The 20,754-nt window shown below is 48.3% G+C and overlaps 1 protein-coding gene across 2 annotated transcripts in view; it reads left to right on the top strand.

The window, feature by feature from the left end:
* Ccdc12 (coiled-coil domain containing 12) overlaps nucleotides 1-20,754 on the top strand; it is a 56,481-nt gene that overhangs the window by 32,728 nt on the left and 2,999 nt on the right. The window contains exons 5-9 of one of the 2 annotated variants that reach the window (XM_047532375.1): nucleotides 13,904-13,983; nucleotides 15,977-16,038; nucleotides 16,256-16,290; nucleotides 17,289-17,365; nucleotides 17,457-17,540. In XM_047532375.1, the coding sequence (XP_047388331.1) occupies nucleotides 13,904-13,983; nucleotides 15,977-16,038; nucleotides 16,256-16,290; nucleotides 17,289-17,365; nucleotides 17,457-17,539 (337 nt within the window). In that variant the 3' untranslated portion in view covers nucleotide 17,540. Of the gene's footprint in view, nucleotides 1-13,903; nucleotides 13,984-15,976; nucleotides 16,039-16,255; nucleotides 16,291-17,288; nucleotides 17,366-17,456; nucleotides 20,504-20,754 lie in introns of those variants that run through there. The other variant, XM_047532376.1, reaches the window with a different exon arrangement.

The raw sequence follows: 20,754 nt of genomic DNA on the forward strand, positions 1-20,754 counted from the left end.
GACCCTGCTAGTTACTAGCTCTCTGACCCTGGGCAAGTCACACTGTCTCAGTGAGCTTCAGTATCTTCACTGAAAAAGGGGAAGGAAAATAAAACTTGCTTCACCTGATGTGGAACAAATGCCATACTTGCTTTCTCAGCCAGTTCTGGGGCTCTAAGCAGAAGGAGGATACTGGGGCTCTCTGAGAAAGTTCAAGGATTCAGGACTCACCTTCGACAGGTGAGTTTACACATAAAACATGTGCTAATTTTAAACAGGGCAGAATTTGGGGAAACAGCAAGATGGATGAATGGAAGTAGGAATAAGCACAGGTGATCCACAAATGAACAAGTGGGAACATTAGTTGGTCCTTGGAAGTAAGCTGAGTGACCTCATTTTGCAGATTCTGTTATCTAAACGGAAACACTATGAGGCCAGGGGTGTGACTGAGCAAGTAGGAATATCAAGCAGGACTGGAGCAGGCCTGCCTTCTTCAGGGATGAAAACCTGTTCCCGCATGTGATGTGTGCAGGACCTCACCCCCACTAGTCATGCTGAAGTCACCCCTGCTCTTCCCCACTGCCCAAGGAGACATTTCCAAAATTATCTTGGCTGTTCTGGTTCTTTTGCCTTTCCTTACACATTTATAGTCACCTTGTTAATATGTATATAAACTTGCTGGGATTTTTATTAGAATTGCATTGAATCTATAAATCAAAATACCTTCCTATAATTTTTATTTCTCTACAAGGATAAACTCTGTTCCTTCCCCACACAACAAACCCCCCATCGGGTGGGAATGAGCCCCAGCAGGTCAGTGAGCTGTGGGGAGGAAGTCTGTGTCCCCATGTCCAGAGGATCCCTTGCTACTCTGGACTGAATCTTCCTGTCCCAGTCACCTTGTGGCTAACTGTGCTTGGGCATCAGTGACTCATCCCTAAGGCAGTTCCCCTGCCCCTAGCCCCCTGTTTACTGCTTAGATAAGAAGAGGTGCCCTGGAAAGCTGGCTCACAGAAAGGAGCATTCTTCTTAGCTGATTTTGCTTTTAAACCCTCAGTCACTTCCTAATGGCAGGTCACCGATAGGTGACTAGAGGCCCTGCCTTGTGGACAGACTGTTGGGTGGGGCTGGTAGGTGGAAGGAAGGGGAGCAAATCTTGTTAAGTGCCTGAACAAGCAAGTCCCAAATCCTCAGCCCACACCCCCAACCACTGCCTTTCTGTGACTTCAGATCCAGGTGTCCACCAGGCTGGAGTAGTTAGACACCATTCGGGACATTGGTTCACTCTGGGGTGGGTGTCCTGTATTGCAAAAGAAACTAGGCCATTGGTCTTCCTTCTTCAGGGATGGAAAACCTGTTCCCCAACTTGACAAATGCATGACCATCTTGTGGAGAGCGGTCCCACCCATCTGAGGCCTAGCCCTGGCCTGGTGCCCAAATCCTTTAGTTTGGCAAATGCCAGCCCTTCTCTTCTCAGCAGGTGGGGTCTCAGGGATGGTGTCCACACCAGGGTGTGTCACAGATCCATGACATCAGCTTGATAATAGCTTTGTTGCACCACCCTTGTGACTTCCAGGGCGGCTCCCATCCCTGCCTAGCTAGCTCCAGACCTCTTATGTCCCAGTCACTGGCAGTGGGATGGATTATGGCACCTTTTTCTCACTGAAGAGCAGCACAGAGACCTGCAGTGCCTTGTTCTTCCTGATCCTGTTTCTCAGGAACAAGCCCATTCTCAGGAATGTAGGAGAATGAATCAAGAAAGGACAGGTCATGGTGGTATATATACACAATGGAATATTACTCAACCATAAAGAAGAATGAAACTATGGCATTTGCTGGTAAATGGATGGAAATGGAGACTAAGTGAAATAAACCAGACTCGGAAAGCCAAAGGTCAGATGTTTTCTTTGGTATGTGGAAGTTAGTCCAAAATAAGGAGGAAAGAGAGAGGGAAAAATGGGATTGGGGGTGGCCATCAATAAAGAAGGAAGACTACGGGCTGGATGAAGGTGACCAAGGAATGGAGAAGAGACAGAATAAGGGAAGAACAGAGGAATGAATCTAACCTAACTTTTCTGTGTACTCAATGAATATGCCACAGTGAGTCTCACCATTATATATCCAAAAAGACACTGATCAAAAAGAAAAAAGCTAAAAGTAAATAGCAGAAAGATCAGTAGAGTAGAGGGAAGGGAACACGGAGAGGGAAAAAAGGCCTGGTTTAGGGAAGAAGGTGAGGCCAGCTCTCGGTGGGACCAGCACCCTGTGCATCCCTTCTGAGGAGGTGGAGGAGGAAGGGTGGGAGCATGGCTGGGGTCCTGCTGAGTGAAAAAGTCGTGATACCTTGGCCTGTGTCTCGGCACTCAGTGCCTCCAAAGCCCTCCCCTGACCTCTTCATGCCGCTGGGTGTAGCCTACGTTTATAGGTGAGGACACCATAGTTCAGGTGGGTGAAGTCATTTGGCCAAAATCTTCAGCTGAAAGAGAGTAGAGCTGGTTCTTGCCCCTCCCTGCTTCCTATCTGCTGTGCAGAAGGGTGGGAACAGTGAGCTTATCTGGCCTCTGCGGCTCGTCACCCGTGGGGAAGTGAAGCTCTTCCCCCTGTAAGCCCCCAGACCAGGCTTGGCTCTGCTGCCCCCAGATGGAGTGGTGCATGGCCTCTGTCCTCCATGCTCTCTTGGCCTGGACTCAGGGATGCCAGGTGGTTATGAAGACAAGAGGAGTGTCTCCAGCACTTCTTAGTGCTGCAGGGGAGGCAGTTTGCAGGCCAGGGCCGCCTGGTGTCGAGCACCATGCTCTTCTCCAAGTGTTCTGTGGGGTAGGTGGGCCCTCCCTGTACCCCCACCTTCTGGGCTCCAAATGGCCAGTGTGGCCAGCCCAAGTCTCATCTGTGAGTCCTTTGGGATTCACCTCATAAACCTTTTTCTTTTTAAATTTAAATTGATATTTAAAATATATATACTGTTTTGGGGGAGGGGGCAGTTATTGGGGATTAAACCCTGGGGCACTTAACCACTGAGCCACATCCTCAGCTCTTTTAATTTTTTAATTTAAGATAGTGTCTTGCTAAGTTTCTGAGACTGACCTTGAACTTGGCAATCTTCCTGCCTCAGGCTTCCAAATCACTTCCAAATTACAATTGTGTTCCAATACACCTCACACACATAGATTTTTTTAATCATAGAATACTTAGAAAATTCAGATTAGGTAGGGCATGATGGCACAGATCCATAGTCCCAGCAACTGGGAAGGCAGAGGCAGGAGGATTGCTTGAATCCATGAGTTCAAGACCAGCCTGGGCAACACAAGACCCCATCTCAGGAATAGATTAACACATACCTATGCTTATCCTGCTATTTTGCACGCATTTTTTAAAATGTGTGTGTGTTGCAGCTAGGAATTGAACCAAGGGTCATGCTAAGAAGTGTCCTTTACCACTGAGCTACATCTCCACCCCTTTACATACCATATTATGACTAATTTGTATGTGTGTGTGTGTGTGTGGTACCAGGAATTGAACCCAGGGGTGCTTAACCACTGAACCAAATTGCCAGCCCTTTTTATTTTGAGACAGGACCTTGCTAAGTTACTTAGGGCCTTAATAAGTTGCTAAGGCTGGCTTTGAGCTTTCAGTTCTCTGCCTCAGCCTCCCAAGTTGCTGGGATTACAGGCGTGGGCCATTGGGCCCTGCTTGGCTCTAATTCTTTTTTTTTTTTTTTTTTTTTAGTTGTAGATGAATACAATAACTTTATTTTTTTGTTTATTTTTTATGTTATGCTGAGTATCGAACTCAGTACCTCACGTTCGAGGCAAGCGCTCTACCACGGAGCCACAAACCCAGCCCTCTGATTCTTTAAGTAGTGTTAGCTATGGGTTTTCAGATGGAATGGGTGCAGAGCTGAGCCTGTCACTTGAGAGAACTGGGGTTTGTTCTGCTGTGGGTGAGTGTGTGCAGTGTGCTCCTGCTGGGCAGGGGTCTGATTGAACTAACACCCAGCTTGATCTTGGACTGGCACAGCATTTGACTATTTCTAAACCATTCCTTAGGGGGCCTTTGGTGGGCCTTAGGGCTGACACTCCTGGGTAAACTTGGTGGCTGTAGATGTCAGTTTGTTGTGTTGGGGCTCCTGTGGCTCTGCCTCTTCTGACCAATTTTTTTTTTTTTTTTTTTTTTTTTAATGGTGCTGGGGCTCAAACCCAGAGCATTGCACATGCTATACCATGGAGCCATGTCTCCAGCCTTGCCTTCCTATTTTTAATGCAAAGGGATGACTGCATTATTTCTAAAGGTCTTTCTGCCTCTAACAACTGTGGCCCACTATGATTTTAGGGGCCCCTGGTTGCTGAGACATTTGAGAGGATGGGGATTTGCGGGTAGTGTAGTAGTTTCCAAAGTGGTGCTGTAGGCTAAACTCTACTGAGGGACCCCTTGAGGGGTACAGAATTGCTAGAGCCCTTACTAAGCCACCTTCCATGCTGGACAGGGGTCCCAATCAGACAGTTCTACTCCATTGTGATGATCACTGGTCTCTGAGAAGCCCAGTGGGGGAAGCTATGGTTAAGAGCCACCTCAAGGCCGGAGAGTTGGGTTTGGATTTTGACCTTGGCCCACCCCTCAACCTGGGCATATCTGTGAATTTCTGGATTGTTTTTCACATCTGCAGAATGTCAGGAACAGTCTCTACCTATGTCGAATGGTGGTCTTGAGAGGCAGCGTGTAGAGAGGGTGCCACTGATAAGGAGGCGTCATCTCATTCCTGTGGTCTGCATTTGGGGGTATTATTTTTTTACTTATAGATGAACACAATACCATTATTTTGTTTGTTTATTTTTATGTGGTGCTGAGAATCGAAACCAGTGCCTCACGTGTGCTAGGCAGGTGCTCTACCACTGATCTCCAACCCTCCTACTCTCTACCCTCCTACCCTCTTCAAAACCCTCTGAAGAGGTATTTGCTGTGGGGTGCCAGGGAGCCTCTGTCCACTTCCCTGGGCTGTGATGAGACCCTCCTGCACACAGTCAGTTCTTGTGCTTTGTGCTTTAGTTAATCTGTGTCCTCTGCACAGAGGGACAAGCAGCCCAATGTGAGCTGGATAGGAGAAGTGGGGACAACTTTTGTTGCACTGTACCTGTTCTCTGAGTGGTGTTAGAGTAGCCTTGCTGGGGGACAGTTGGAGGACAGTCTCCTCTGCCCACGAGTGTTTAATGTTGTCTGAAAGGAAATGTTAAGCAACCACTGTGGCGGCTGGGGATGTAGCTCAGTGGGACTGGGGATGTAGCTCAGTTGGTAGAGTGCTTGCCTTGAAAGCATAAGGCCCTGGGTTCAATCTCCAACCCAACAAAAAACAAAAAATAAACAAACAACAACAACAACAACAAAAACCCACTGTGCAAAGACGTTCCTCTGCAGGGCTGGGGATATGACTCAGTTGGTAGAGTGCTTGCCTTGCATGCACAAGGTCCTGGGTTCAATCCCCAGCACCAAATAAAATAAAAATAAACATTCCTCTGTGACCTTCCTCTTCCCGGTGTCTGGGTCCTCTCCTGATCTTGTGTTTTACTTACACTGGATTCTTTTGGTCCTCAGAGCCAGGCATGGTTGCACTGTCCTGAGCTGGTCACCTCTTCTGAAAGGGTGCAGGTAGCCTGCTCTCAGGGCCTTGCCTGAAGAGCATCCAGAGGGGTCTTTCTGAGACTGTTGCTCCTTAATGCTGCCTGAAGCACTTGTTTGTAGAAAGTTTTGTTCTTCTTTTCCATGTTTTGTTACAGTTCAATGGAACAGTCTCCCCAGAGCAGGATTACTGGGTCAAGGGATTTGGACACTTTAAGGAGTCTTGAAAGAAACAGCCAAATCAGCCTCAGGAGCAGTCTGCATGTCATTTGAGATGGTCACCTCTTCCTTAGTTTTTGTGGTTCTCTAGGGTCTGGCCATTGGCAGTAACCAGCAAGGCTTTGTTATGTATTTACACTAGGGACATGGGGTAAGTCTCCGTGTGTAGGATCTGAAGCAAACAGAGGGTTATTAGGGGTGTGTGTGTGTGTGTGTGTGTGTGTGTGTGTGTGTTTCTTTTTCTGTTTCCTAGAAGCTTTTGTATCTTTGAACATCAAAAAGCCTTCTGTAGGGCTGGGGAGATAGCTCAGCTGGTAGCGTGCTTGCCTCACAAGCACAAGGTGCTGAGTTCGATCCCCAGTACCGCAAAAAAAAAAAAAAAAAAAAATACATTCCCAAAAAGCCTTCTGTGGTCAGAGTCACTGATCTCTCTGGCCACTTCTGGCCTCTGGAGCCCTATAGGCTTATGCTTGGTCTCACTTTCCCTGGGGTCTGTTATCTTGTTTTCTCGCCTCTGCTCTCCTCTCCTTTCTCTTTCCTGGGCTCAAGTGATCTTCCTGCCTCAGTCTCCCAAATAACTGGGATTGTACCAAAGCTCCCAGCAACACAAAGGATTGTTCTGAACAAGCAATGGAAAATGCACTGGGGGGAGGAAAAAAAGGTTAAGGTGATTATCTTTAAGAGTGGTTTTTACTTGACTTTCTGTGTAAATTCCCAGAATTTCTAATGTAATCAGTATTCCAGACAACCAGTGGACAAAAGAAAAAAGACTTTTCACAAGGTCCTGGTCCCACAGCCTGCTCATGTGGCCAAAGTCCCCCAGGCCACTGCGGAACCAGTTCTATCTGCTACATACTTCAGTGCCCTTTGGGGTCCAAGGGCCAGCTTGTAGCACTGTGTACAGCCCCTCCCCAGCCCTCTCCTGTGCACCCCGAGCCTCCTGCTCTCTCCTGTTCCCACAGCGACCATCATGCTCCATACATGTCCTGGGTGGCTATGTGTCTGTCTTCAGGCTCTGCCCTACAAGTTACAGGAGATCCAGCTCCAGCACACAGCACATGCCAGCCTGAGGCTGGAGAAAGGAATTCAGGGGGCACTTGAGGAGAAGCTTTACTGGTAACCTGAGGCTCACAGAGCTTCTTAATGACTTGGGAGACAACAGGACACAGGCAAAGAAGTTGTGCCCTGCAGACACAGAGGACAGGAATGTGTCTGAGTTGGAGTAGCCACTCCTGAGTGACTTCCACAGTCTTCATGGCAAAGCAATAGGGCAATGTTCAAGTTCATATTCTACTGAGTTTCTTCTCTCTCTCTTTCTCTCTTTTTTTGCGGGGTGGGAGAGTGGGGATTGAACCCAGGGATGTTTTATCACTGAGCTACATCCCCAGCCCCTTTTATTTTTTATTTTGAGAAGGGCCTTGTTAAGTTGCTGAGGTTAACCTTAAAATTGCAACCCTTCTGCCTCAGCCTCCAGAGTTGCTGGGATTAGTGGTGTGTATGGCTCTACTGAGTCTCTTTCTAAAAGGAGGAAATATCCTTAAACCACTTCCTCAACTTTGCTTCCTCTCTAGATGTCCAGGAAGACCTGCCTGTGCAGAGCAGGCATGGCCAGCACTGAGATGTCTTCCTCAAGGTCAGCTGCAGAGGCCCCACGCGTGGGCTGGCCAGGAAGATTCAGGGGAGATCACCTCTTGGGGTGTTTTTCCCCACCTTTCTATATGCCCCTGAAGGGAAGTGGCTGGAGAAAAGTGATGTTCTCTGTAAACTATGAAACCCAAAAGCAGAATTCTAGACTACTGAAGTGAAGGAAATTTTGAGATGATGTATCTGATCCAACCTCCTCACTGTCAAATGGGCTCATCAGGGTCTGGCCCACTTCACTCATTCATGCTTCCGGTCTTACTATTGGGCATTAGCCTCTCTTCTTGCCCCACACATCTTGAAGCCACTGCATACTCAACTCCCCTGCTTGGTCTATATATGGAGCATGATGGTCGCTGTGGGAACAGGAGAGAGCAGGAGGCTCGGGGTGCACAGGAGAGGGCTGGGGAGGGGCTGTACACAGTGCTACGAGCTGGCCCTTGGACCCCAAAGGGCACTGAAGTATGTAGCAGATAGAACTGGTTCTGCAGTGGCCTGGGGGACTTTGGCCAAGAAAGGAAGCTGTAGGACCAGGACCTTGTAAAGAAGTGTGTTTTCTTTTGTCCACTGGTTGTCTGGAATACTGATTACATTAGAAATTCTGGGAATTTACGCAGAAAATCAAGTAAAAATCACTGAGAGATAATCACTGTCACCATTTTTTCCCCCTGTTCATTTTCCATTGCTTGTTCAGAATAGGCCTTTGTGTTGCTGGGCACCATGGTGCAATCCCAGTTATTTGGGAGACTGAGGCAGGATGATTGCTTGAGCCCAGGAGTTTGAGGCAAGCCTGGGCAACATAGCAAAACCCATCTCAAAATAAAACAAAAAACTACAGTCCTTTGCAAACGTTATTTTCAGTGGCTTTATAATGCTCCACCTAATGGCTATAGTTATGTGAATTCATCTTTATACATTTTGTTTTAGAGTATTTGAGGCATTCGTGTAATTCAGAATTCAAAAGGTATCAAAATTCCTCCTTCACTCCCAACTTCCCAGTTGGGAGACCATCTTTGGGGCCAGATTCTTTTTTTTTTTTTTAATATATTTTGTAGTTGTAGACGGACAGCATGTATTTATTTTATTTGTTTATTTTTATGTGGTGCTAAGGATCAAACCCAGTGCCTCATGCTAGGCATGGGGCTCCTTGACTCCTTCCATAGGTCAGCTATGCAGGAGTATGCAAACCCACCCCCATGGCTTGTTTGTACACCGGGTAGCATATTATATTGTTCTTAACCTGGTTTTTCTCAATCTATAATACATCCTAGTGTTCACTCCACAGAAATTCATAAAGATTAACTGGGCATGGTGGCACACTCCTGTAATCCCAGCAGTTTAGGAGGCTGAGGCAAGAGTATCACAAGTTTGAGGATAGCCTCAGCAACTTGGTGAGACCCTAATAAAAATTCAGAAGGACTGGGAATGTGGTTCAGTGGTTAAGCATCCCTGGGTTCAATCCCTGGGACAAAAAAAAAAGTTTACAAAGCATAAAGATTGTCCCTTTAGCCATATGGCATTCTTTTGTTGGCATATGGCCAGAGCTTGTGTGTGTTGTTCCTCCCTTAGGAAAGGGTTAACTCCATAAAGAGGCTTTGGTGTCTGTGTCCTCCAGAGCACCTAGCACAGGATCCAGGTTTGTTCTACAGCCTTAGAACAGGGTAGGGACTCTCCTCTGGTCTGGCTGTCTCCCACACCTTTGCCTTCAGCTCCTTGAGAGCTGGGACTCTGGGGATTATCCCACATTTCCTGTGACACTTTGCCCACTCATTGCCTCAGGTGTAGGAAGGGCCCACGGTGTTGGATTCTGTTTTCTCCTTCCCTGGCTTTAGTCCAGGTTTGCTCCATACCTAGTCCTGAACAGAAAAGGCTGCAGAGATGAGTGAGATAAGCCAGACTCCTGACTGACCCAATTTCCGGGTCTCATTAGTAACTGACACCAAGCTTGTGGGGACCACAGAGATTGGGAGGGCAGGTAGGGAGAGAGGAAGAAGGAGGCTTCTCTTTGGCTGGGCTTTAAGTGGTGGTGGTGTGTCGTAGGCAGCCTTGCATGTTGGTATGCAGTATGCAGAAATAGGTGCATCCCTGCCACCCTGTGGGCCACACAAAGGCTACTTTATATCTGCTCAGGTAACCCTGCTACGTGACCTTAAGGGACCTTGGCAGGTCATGCATGTGTGTGCTGGGTGACTTATTCACTGCTGTACACAAAGATTTTTCTCTGTGGGCTGACCCATCTTGGACTGTGGGTCTGCCATGTTCCTGTCCCAGCAGGTAGAGTCCTTTGGGTCTGAGAAGGGCCTTCTGGGGCAGTAGTGTGGATTTGGGAAGATCTCCTGGGAGATGGGCCCTCTGATGTGTCACTCCCACATAACCTGTCACTCCCACATAATCTCTTGAGAGACAGTCTTCCTTGATTTCCATGGGTGCCAAAGATCCAGCCATGTCTAAAGTGTTCAAAGCCAGGATTTGAACCCAGGTGATACTGTTGCAAATGCAGGTCATTAGCACCTCCTCCCACTAACAGCCTCATTCTGAAGTGGGTATAACAGAGCCAGCGTTTGACCCCAGTGACCCCAGAATAGCAACTTCCAGATGCCAGTGACTGGGCAGCCACCTGGTTGGGCTGGCACTGTGAGCTCACACCCTGCCCTGTCTCTTAGAGTGGTGGCAGTTCTAGTCCCTGTGAAGGGGAGCACCCCCAGCAGCAGCCTGGGCCTGCTCTGTGTGAACCGTTGCCTTGTTGGTTTTTTTTGTTTGTTTTGTTTTTGTTTTTTGTACCAGGAATTGAACCCAGGGGTGATTAACCACTGAGTCACATCCCCAGCCCTTTTTATTTTTTATCTGGAGAACAGGGTCTTGCTGAGTTGCTTAGTGTCTTGCTAAGTTGCTGAGGCTGGCTTTGAACTTGCAATCCTCCTGCCTCAGCCTCACAAGCCACTGGGGCTGTTTGTTTCTTGACTTTCCTTCTTTATCTCAGTTCTGGTCTTTTTACAGTTTGAAATTTTCAGCCATCCCATTTCCTTCCTCTGTTAACTTGCTGTATTCTCCTTTACCTTTCTTTTAGTAGTTAACATAGGGATGACAATATACATCCTTAATATGTCACAGCCTGGTGGAAGAAGTAGTACTTTCACCATTTACCATCTGGTGCTAGACCTCAGAACACTTGGACACCGTTTTCTGCTCTTTCTGCCTTTTGTGCTGTTGTTTCTATATTTTAAATCCTGCAGATCTTTATTATGATTTTATACAGTCAGTATCTATTTAGATTTACTTACATATTTCCCCTCTCTGATGCTTTTCATTTCTTCCTGTAGGTCCTGCTTCCACCTGAGCTTAGTTCCTTCAGCCCAAAGTATCCCTTAGTATTCTGGACCAACAGATCCACTGATGATTAATTCTCCTAGATTTTCTAGAAAAATCTTTCTCTCTTTTTAAAAAATTTGTTCTAATTAGTTATCCATGGCAGTAGAACTTTGACACATCCTACATAAATGAAGTATAACTTCTCATTTTTCTGGTTGCACATGGTGTAGAACCACGCCAGTCATGTAGTTATATATGCACATAGGGTAATCACGTTCAATTCCTCTTGACTTTTTGACTAGTTTTAAAATTCTTTTGTGGCCTTTTCTTCCCGAACTTCTGAGATATTGTTCCATTTTCTTAAGGTTTCCATATTTTCAGTTGAGAAGTTGGCTGGAAGTTTTACTTTCTCTTTGGAAGTTGGGTGTCTTTGTTTCTCTTCCTTGGTTTTTAGTAGTTTAGCAGTGATTTGTTATGCTTTTCTTTGGGGTGCATAGTTTTCTATATGGTTTGATGATTAATTCTTTCATTAATCCTACATGATTCTTTCATTAATTCTATAAACTTCTCAGTCATATCTCTGAACATTACTTCTAATGCTTTAGAAATGTGTAGGTCTTTTGTCATATTCCATAATGTCTCAAGTATTTTCTCTATTTTCCAACTTTATTCCTCTGTACCTCAGTCTGGATATTCTCTGGCATATCTTGAAGTTCATTGTTCTTTCTTTAGGTATATCTAAACTGCTATTAAACCCTTTTGCTTAATTTAAAATTTTTTTTACTGTTTTCAGTTGTAGTATTTCCATTTGATTAATTTTTACAGTTTTTTTTCTCATAGATTTCATTGAATTGTGGATATTGTGTATGAAAAATTCAAGAAATGATTTTAGGTTCTGGGCAATTTACTATCCTCCAGAAAAGGTGTATTCTACCTTCTGACAGGCAGTGGAACTAGAGGTACCCTGCCCCCTTTTTAGGACCAATGGAGAGACATCCTCTCACCAACACCTAGTTACATTCCCTCTCTGCCAAGGGCAGGCCAGTCACAAACTGTGTGGCACAAAGCTGTTTGAGCCCTTTGGAAGGGTGGTCTGTTTCGGGTTCACCCCTGCTCTTAGGATGGGGTGGGTGTGCTGGGATTCCTTGGCTACCCTAAAAACATCTTTTTCTCGCCAGCCCCATGAGATTGCAGGAAACAGCCTTTCAGCGACTGCTTATAAATAGACAGATGGTTCAAGGGGAAAGAGGTGTCTGGCGTCAGGCTCGTGTTGTTGCACTTCCCTTATCTCTGTGTTTGCAGCGCTTGAAATCCTTGTTGTCCTGGTGCTTCTCTAAGGCCAGTAAGCAGGTGTTTCAAATATGTCTGCTGTAAGGTTTGTTGAGGTAATGTGGAAGGGGTTAAATCTTAGACCTGTTTTGGAAAGACCAGACCCCTGAGCACAACCCAGTACCCCTTTCCCAGAGATTCCTGCCCTTCGGCAGTGGGGCAGGGACAGTTAATTGGACATTATGAGGGGAAGACTCTTGACTGCCTCTCAAAGAATGAGTCAGGAGAAGGCTTGAACCCAGCTTGATAGAGCTGAGTGTACAGATGTGGCAACGGAGGCCCAGGATGGGGCCGTCCCACAGAGATGGGGACCCAGGTGTCCTTGACAGCTTAACCAGTACTCAGCTCTAGGGGTGGAGCAGGGGTGTTGGGTAACCTCTCCTGCTCTTACCTCTTGTGTTTCTGCTGCTGGGTCCTCCCTCCCTCCTTCCGGCTGATCTTCTGAGGGTGGGACTGGAGGCCTGGGTACTTGTCACTGCTGGACTTTTCTCCTGTTGATTTCTCATAGAACCTTGAAACCAGTTTTTTCTTTATTTTCTCAGTAATCCCTGCAGTTTTCTTCCCACACGCAGTTTCTCTTCCTCTTTTCTCCCCACCCTGTTTTAGACAAAAGTCATTGCACCAACTCATGCCCCACTTTCTCAGCATGTGCCTCGGTGACCTGATGTTTGCCCCCAGACCTGAGGCACGGTAGGGTACCCCTGCTCCTCGGAGGAAGCAGACTTTAAGAGTGTTATGTGGAGTGGACTTTCTCTGTACAGGGCCATTGTCCCCTCCCACCCTCTGCACAGAGGTTCAGTTTAGCCCCAAGTCCTGAGCCCCCAGGGCCACTGGCAGGAGGGAGGGGCATGGTGTGTGAGCTGGCCTGTAGCAGGTGGAGCTCCACGTTCAGAGTACTCCCCGCTTGCTAGTGTGGCCGTGTGGCCTTAGCTATCAGCTGCCTCGCCTTCCCTGCCAGGGGCTGAGGGCTGAGGGAGGCAGCAGCACCCTTGCCTGGCCCAGGCGGAGGGCTCATAGGGAATGGATTATGGGAGGCCTCCTCTGAGAAATGGTTCCCTGCCCAGGACTTTCTGAGGGGCCAGTGGTCAAGAACCTGAAAGAGGTAGAGAAGGACTATGTAACCTTGTCCCCAGGACACAAAGGCTCTGAAGAGGGGGCCAGTCTTGGGGAACTAATATGGTACCTCCAGCTCTTTTAGAAGTAACTTAGCACCAGAACTCTCGTCCTGTCTGGAAGTCATGCCTAGCTTTGGTCTCAGATGTTCTGTCCCTCCCCCCCCCCCTTTTTTTTTTGGTACCAGGGATTGAATCAGGGGCACTCCACCGCTGAACCACATCCCCAACCCTGTTTTGTATTTTATTTAGACAGGGTCTCACTGAGTTGCTTAGCGCCTCGCGTTTCACACCTCACACCCAGCCTCGGATGTGCTCTCTCTGCTCTGTGATCTCATGACAGTGGTGCAGTATCTGCTCATCAGTTCCCTTAACTGTCAAATGAGATAATCCAGGAGATAAAGCCAGTGACTGCTCACCAGGCATCCTGGCCCCAGCTCTGGAGAACTGCCCTCCTCCTGCAGGACTGGCAGGGCCTTTGAGGAGCAGTCAGTCCAGCTGCTCAGTGGCACTTCAGGGACTGAGGGACCTGTCCCAATGCTGTTCTGCCCGGTTCTTTCCCTCTTCACCAGTCCATCTGAGATCACGGGAAAGCCAGGAAGTAGCCAGCCTGTATGGGCCCTTCGCATTTTGACTTAGGTTGTGTGAGGCAGATGAGGCCATCTCACACTCGCCTCAGCTGCTGCTCCTCTCTGCTCTTGTAGGGAGCTCAGGCTGCGGAACTATGTCCCAGAGGATGAGGACCTGAAGAGGAGGAGGGTGCCCCAGGCCAAACCAGTGGCAGGTAGGTGGGCTTCCTCTTGCTACCTCTGCTCTGTGATACTGTCCTTAGCAGGTGTCACCCTCCTTTTTTTTTTTTTTAATTTTTTTAAGTTTTACAGACTGCATTTTGATTCATTGTACACAATGGGGTACAACTTTTCATTTCTGTGGTTGTACACAATATAGATTCACACCATTCGTGTAACCATATATGTACATAGGATAATAATATCTGTCTCAGTGTACTGTCTTTCCTTCTCCCACCCCCTCCCACCCAATTTTCCTCTATACCATCCAAAGTTCCTCCATTCTTCTCTTGCCCCTCCCTGCTACCCACCTCCCTTTATGTATCACCTTCCACTTATCAGAGAAAACATTCGGCCTTTGGTTTTGGAGAATTGACTTCACTTAGCATGATATTTTCCAACTCCATCCATTTACCAGCGAATGCCATAATTTTATTCTTCTTTAAGGCCGAGTAATATTTCATTGTGTATATATACCATAGTTTCTTTATCCATTTGTCAATTGAAGGGCATCTAGGTTGGTTCCACAATCTAGCTATTGTGAATTGAGCTGCTGTAAACATTGATGTGGCTGTATCACTGTATGTAGTATGCTGATTTTAAGTCCTTTGGTGTTGCTCTCCTTTAAAGGATAACTGGCAGTGCCAGGCAGGAGTTGGGCCTCCAGAGGCCTCCAGAGCGCTCCTTTGCCATCTTGCACAGATGTACAGATAGTCTTCAGGGACAGTAGAGAGACCATTAGGGTTCCATAAAGGACTTTTAGGCCTGCTTAGCCCTGCTGTCCCCGAGGTGGAAGCCTGCTGGGGAACCATGGCAGCTCCCTGAAGGGGCTTCAGACTCTTGGGAATCCTGGGATAAGAGGTGGAAGTGGCCCTGGGCACTTGGATAGCAGGCAGGTGATGAGTCCTGTGGGCCCTGAGGAAGGGCTGACCAGCAGGCATCCTAGTAGCGTCAGGCAACTCAGAGGACGGGAACTGCCCAGCGCAGCAACCAGGCGCTTCTGGCCATCCACATGCCCATGCCATGGAGTGTCAGTCCTGACCCCCTGGAGTGTTTTTATTCTTCATTTTTGTTATCAACTTTTAATTGTACAAGTAATGAATTAATAGATGTATTTATCTCATAAAAGGTCAACTATTGCCCATTCATTCACTCCCAGTCTGCTTCCCTCCCCACCTCCCTTCCAAGACTCTAGACTCTTCCCGGAGATTTGCTCTGTGATTTGGGCCCCCACATGTTGGGCAGTGGCAGGGTCAGGGCAGGGAGCTGCAAGGTAGGACAAAGCAAGCACAAGAAACTGATGCGGTGCCTCGGTATCAGGAGGCAGCCTCAGACTCCCGTGGGTGGCTGGAGGATGGTGAGGCAGAAGGGCAGGGAGGACACTCATGGGGCTCCTGATGAGGGGCTGGAGGCAGCCTACAGAGCCCATTGTTGTTAATATGCTGACATCTGTCTCCAGAGGGGACCACCCAGGGCCTATTCTGCTGGCCGCAGCTTGGTGGAACCAGGTGGTGTGTCAGCCCACAAATGAGACAGGATAGGAAGAAAAGCTACCCATGGCTCTGGCCAGGCCAGGACCCAAAGGAAACCCTCAGAGCCCAGGAGCCCCTGGGGTAATGGAAAAAACAGGGCCCTCCACAAAACCACACTTTCTACGTATCCAGGCAGTCTGCCCACTTGACAGTTGGAGAGACCAAGGTCAATTTGGCGTCCGTGCTTCCTGATTGGAGGTCTGGACCCTGATAATTCCAGCCAGCAGCCTCCTGCCTGCCATTTCCCACCCCCCGGTGATTGTTTTCATCCTGGCAAGCGCAGGCCACTCCTCCACAGCTGCCTTTTAGGGGCTTTACCTCTGGACTGTTGGGGGCTCAGGAGAGAGGTGGGAGCAAGAAGCCTGGGGTCCCCTTCGTCTCCTCCAGGGTGCCCAGTCATCCTGCATAGTGACAGTGCCACTCCAACAGTCTCCTCTTGCTGTCTTGCACCCTCTAGTGGAAGAGAAGGTGAAGGAGCAACTGGAGGCCGCCAAGCCAGAGCCGGTCATTGAGGAAGTGGTGGGTGCCTGAACCCTCGCTGCTCCTGTGTGTCCCCTTCCCTTCCAGCCCACTCTCCTTCCATCCATCCCCCTTCCTCCTCTTCTTTGTTCCCTTTCCACACCCCTGCTCTCCTTGTCACCTCTCCTTCCTCCCATTTCCCTACCTCTGTACCCTGTCTTCCCTCTTCCCTTGGGACTGCAGCTCCAACCCTGATGAGAGTCATCTCCCTCCCCAGGACCTGGCCAACCTGGCACCCCGGAAACCTGACTGGTAAGTGTTGCCCATGCAGCCGGGTACAGACCCACTGTGGGACCTTGGCCCCAGGCCTTGGCCTTGGGCTGGGTCCTTCCAAAAGAGGTACAGACAATGCAGACACAGTCACACAAGATAATTAGTGGGAAATAAGTGCTAAGAACGATGGGAGAGAAGCAATAAAGAGGGTCTTGGGTTGGGGAGCAGAAGTCCCCTCAGGAAGCTGTTCTGAAAGGGTGAGAAGCCACCTTGCTTCAGAGGGTCCCATTTGAGTAAGACCATCCTTCCCACTCAGGAGACCACAGGGTGGACCGGATGGAGAGAAGAACAGACACAGGTCTCTTGTGCCTGTTCCCCTCTGGCCTACTTTCCTCGTCTGTGAAATGAGAGGCTCACCCTTTAAGCCTCCCAGCCTTTCCAGCCATCTCACCCAGCTGAGAAAGAGGGTGAGAGAGGGTGCTGTGGGCAAGAGGCTTGTGTCTCACTTTGCCCTGGGTCAGCGGTAGGAGCTGTACCCTCACCTGGAGTTCTGAGCAGCCTGGTTCTGTATCAAGTGCTGCATCATCTGTGGGAGTTTGGGAATTTTAATTTGATGAAGCAAGCCTGAGGCTGTGTCCTAGGAAACTCAGAGTGCAAGAGAGCAGGCTGAATTCTGTGTAGTCTGAAGCCGTGGGGTAGGGGTGGGTCGCCTGCGGCTGGAGGAGGAACTGCACCCACAGCAGCCAGGGCAAGTCAGTCTCTGACAGCAACCAAGGGACCTAGAGGATCTCTAAGGAAACATCCACCCTTGGCTCCATCCCATGTCACTAGTTCCTCCCCCCTCCCACCCCCACCCCATGTCAGTGGGACTGAGAATGACTAAATGAGTTTCAGAGGGCGCAGGGAGGAATAGAGGGAGCGTCCTGGTCTGCTCCCCAGGGCGGGCCCCTCAGGCAGCTGAGCATGATTCCTACAGGAGGGGTGAGGGTCCACACCAGCTAGTCATCAGCCTCCTGCCTCTCCACCTTCTGCTCCAGGGATCTCAAGAGAGATGTGGCCAAGAAGCTGGAGAAGCTTGAGAAGCGTACCCAGAGAGCCATCGCTGAGTTGATCCGTAAGTGCAGCCTCGGCAGGCTGGGTCCTTCCCTCTGGGTGGTGACCCAAGCACAGGGCCCTTCACCCCTGCCTGTCTTCCCTCCCTCCAGGTGAGAGACTGAAAGGCCAGGAGGACAGCCTGGTTTCTGCAGTAGATGCCACCACTGAACAAGAGGCCTGTGACTCTGACTGAGGTGTGCCTGGTGCCACGTCTGCCCACCAGGTGTCCTGTAGGTGGATGCTCTTGGGCAGGGGTGAGGTCTGGGTTCCCATCATATCCAGGTCTTCCTCAGAACTGAGCAGCCCCATCGAGTCTGACCACCACTGGGTAAAGTTGGCTTCTTGTCTCTTGAGGTTCCCACCACAGGAGCAGGGCAGAGCCAGCAGCTGCTCTGGGACGTGCCTGTGTCTGTACATATGTATGTATCCCAAACTTTAAAAAAATCTCTGTAGAGACAAGTAAACCCCTCTTTATGGCAGAAACCTGTCAAGTGTTTCCTGGGTCCTGAGGTAATGTGGGTTTGGGCTCTAACCTGGTAGCCACAGAGGTGGAACTTGATGTGAATCACCCCTGTGTCAGGCTGGGCTTATTGAAGGGGCTACATGGGAAAAACCTTGTGGGTCCAAGACCTGGCCCAGGTTATGCTCAGTGGTGTCTTCTCAAAACCCCTGGGCAACAGAGACAGGATCCGAGAGAGTTATCTTAAGACTTCCCACAGGCGTAGGCCTTGACATAGTCTGCAGTATGGCTGAAGGGGCTCCCTCCCTAATTCTCTGTGGGTCCCTTCATAGTTTGAGAAAGAGAAGGAAGAGATTGAGCCCTGCAAGTTTCCATGCAGGGCCACTTCATATTTGAGGCCTTGCCACTGCTTTCCCCTATTTTGCCCAGCCCCTGGCAGCTTCTTTCCCAACTCTTAACAGAGCTAGACCACAGCTCCCTAGGACAGGGCCCTGCATGAGGGAGAAGGTCCATTCTGCTAGAGAGTGGGATATGGTAGGCTGGCTTCATGTGTGATCTTGGGCCCTGGGCTCCTGAGGTCTTGGCTTGAGGACTGTGACCACTGCTGGGAGTTCTTATTTGTAACTGCCTGGCTACATTAGCTCAATCTCCAGGTGCCGGTGGCCAGCTGAAACTTCATCTCCTCTAGGATTGTTGCACCCGTGAGTTTCCTTTAGAGTGTCCCTTGGAGCCTCCTGTTCCTGCTCTATGTCATTCCTTTATGCTGCACTCCAGAAACACAGTGACCCAGCTCTGGCAGGCGGTGCTGAGGACTTGGGTCATGGAGGTAGAGTGAGTGTATGAACAGAGACCAGCACACCCATACAATAAATAGAAGCCTATTGAAATTAGGCTTCTACTCTCAGAAAGTAATTCCTGTGTAGAAGAAAAGCAAGAATCTGTAGCTGTTAGTGAGGGCTTGGAAGGCGTAGGTCGCCAGTTCCTTCACTGAGCTATGAGACAAGGCCAAAGACCAGGACTCTGATTCCCACAAGTTCCAGGAATCAGACATGCCCACAGTTGTCAGGATTGGAGGAAGCCTTCCTTTCCAGGAATGAGGGTGACAAGACTCCTGGGATTGGGGATGCTTGTCTGTGGCAGTGAAAGGACTCAGGCATCTGATAACTGGGAACTGAGCTTCCACTCAGCACCAGTTCTGAAACTGGAGTCAGGTTATTCCACAGCATAAGAGCCCAGAAAGCCGATGAACAGTATGCTTCTGAGTTTATGACTCTGGGTGCCCTGACAGAAAAACTACCCTTATATAAGGAAAGAAAAACAAAAACTGCCATGTATGACAAGCATTCAAACAAAAATCATAGCTAGGCATTGTGCACACCTGTAATCCCAGTGACTTGGAAGGCTGAGGCAGGAGGATCACAAATTCAAGGCCAGCCTCAGCAACTTAGTGAGACGCTGTCTCAAAATTAAAAAGAAAAAAGAGAAGTGAAGGGGACACTCAGTGGTATAGTGTCCCTGGCTTCAATCTCCACTGAAGAAGAAATTTAAAAAGAAACCAAAAGACAAAATATGTGAGAGAATGCAGTGCCTTAAAGAGTAGCTATCAACCCGAAAAGTCTGAGGATTTATACCTCAGGAAATTGAAAAAGTAATATCCTAAAAGCATTTTCTTTATTATCAAAGAGATAAAAGAGGATCACAATAAGTCAAGAACAGGCATTAAATGTAACTGACTAGAAATCTTGGAAATGAAGAAAGTGGTTATTAAAATAAGAATCTTGGCTGGGTATGGTGGCATGTGCCTGTGACCTCAGCTGCTTGGTAGACTGAAGCAGGAGGATCACAAGTTGGAGGCCAACCTGGGCAACTTAGTGAGACCCTGTCTCAAATTTAAAAAATGAGGTCTGGGGATGCAGCTCAGTGGTAGAGTACCCCTCCATTTAATATCCATTATCAAAAAAATAATAAAATGAACTTACCAGGAGGGCTAAATTGTAGTCAAAAAAAGGATGACTTGGAAAGTAAAGCTAAGGAGATCATGTTGAAGGTAGCGGTGGGAAGTAGAGCCGGAACGTGGAGGCGACTAAGGGCCAACCTTGCCGTGCTGACGGGTGTCCTACAGCTGGCAGGTTTCAGAAACAGCAAAATCAGAAGAAGAAGGTGGTGGAAGGAGCAGTGGCCAATCACATCTGCGTCTAGTGTCATGGTTTGGAGCTTTCCAGAATGCAGCCCAGCAAGACAGAAAGATCAGTGATAAAAAACAAGAGGCTGAGAGACATGGAGGGTCGAGTGAGAAGATCCAGAGTAACATGGGATTGGGGTTCAGGAGGAAGAAACCTGCAAAAGTGGCAGAGGCAATATTGGAAACAGTGGTAGGGAACTTTCCAGAGCCTTTGAAAATTAATCCACAGATTCCAGAAGATCAACAAATCTCAAGCAGGACAATAAAAAGAAAACTACATTCACCTGTTCTTGATTTGAATGGTGATTAATTAGGTATTTTTACTCCATGAATATTCACTGAGCAGTACTTGTGTTGTTTACTTGTATGTTTATTCTAACTTGGCAAGTTTACTTAAACATTTTTGTATCTTGTATTAATCATCAATTGCTACATACTTACAGATTACTGCAAAACTCAGTGTCTTAAAATAAATATTTACTATCCCACAGTAGTGGCCTTGCTGAATGGTTCTAGCTTGGGGTCTCTTGTGTGGTCTCAGTCGTCTGAAGGCTTGACTGGAGCTGGAGGGTGTACCTCCCTGGCAGCTTGCTCTCGTGGCTTTGGATTGGAGGCCTCAATTTCCTGCCACATGGGCCTGTCCAGAGGGCTTGCTGAGTGTTCTCATGACACCACGGCTGGCTTTCCCAGAGTGGAGATCCAATGGAGAAAACAGGAGGGAGCTTTGGGGCCTTGCTATGACCCAGTCTTGGAAGAGAATTCTGCT

This window comes from Sciurus carolinensis, chromosome 17 (genome assembly GCF_902686445.1).
Source record: "Sciurus carolinensis chromosome 17, mSciCar1.2, whole genome shotgun sequence".
Classification (NCBI taxonomy): domain Eukaryota; kingdom Metazoa; phylum Chordata; class Mammalia; order Rodentia; family Sciuridae; genus Sciurus; species Sciurus carolinensis.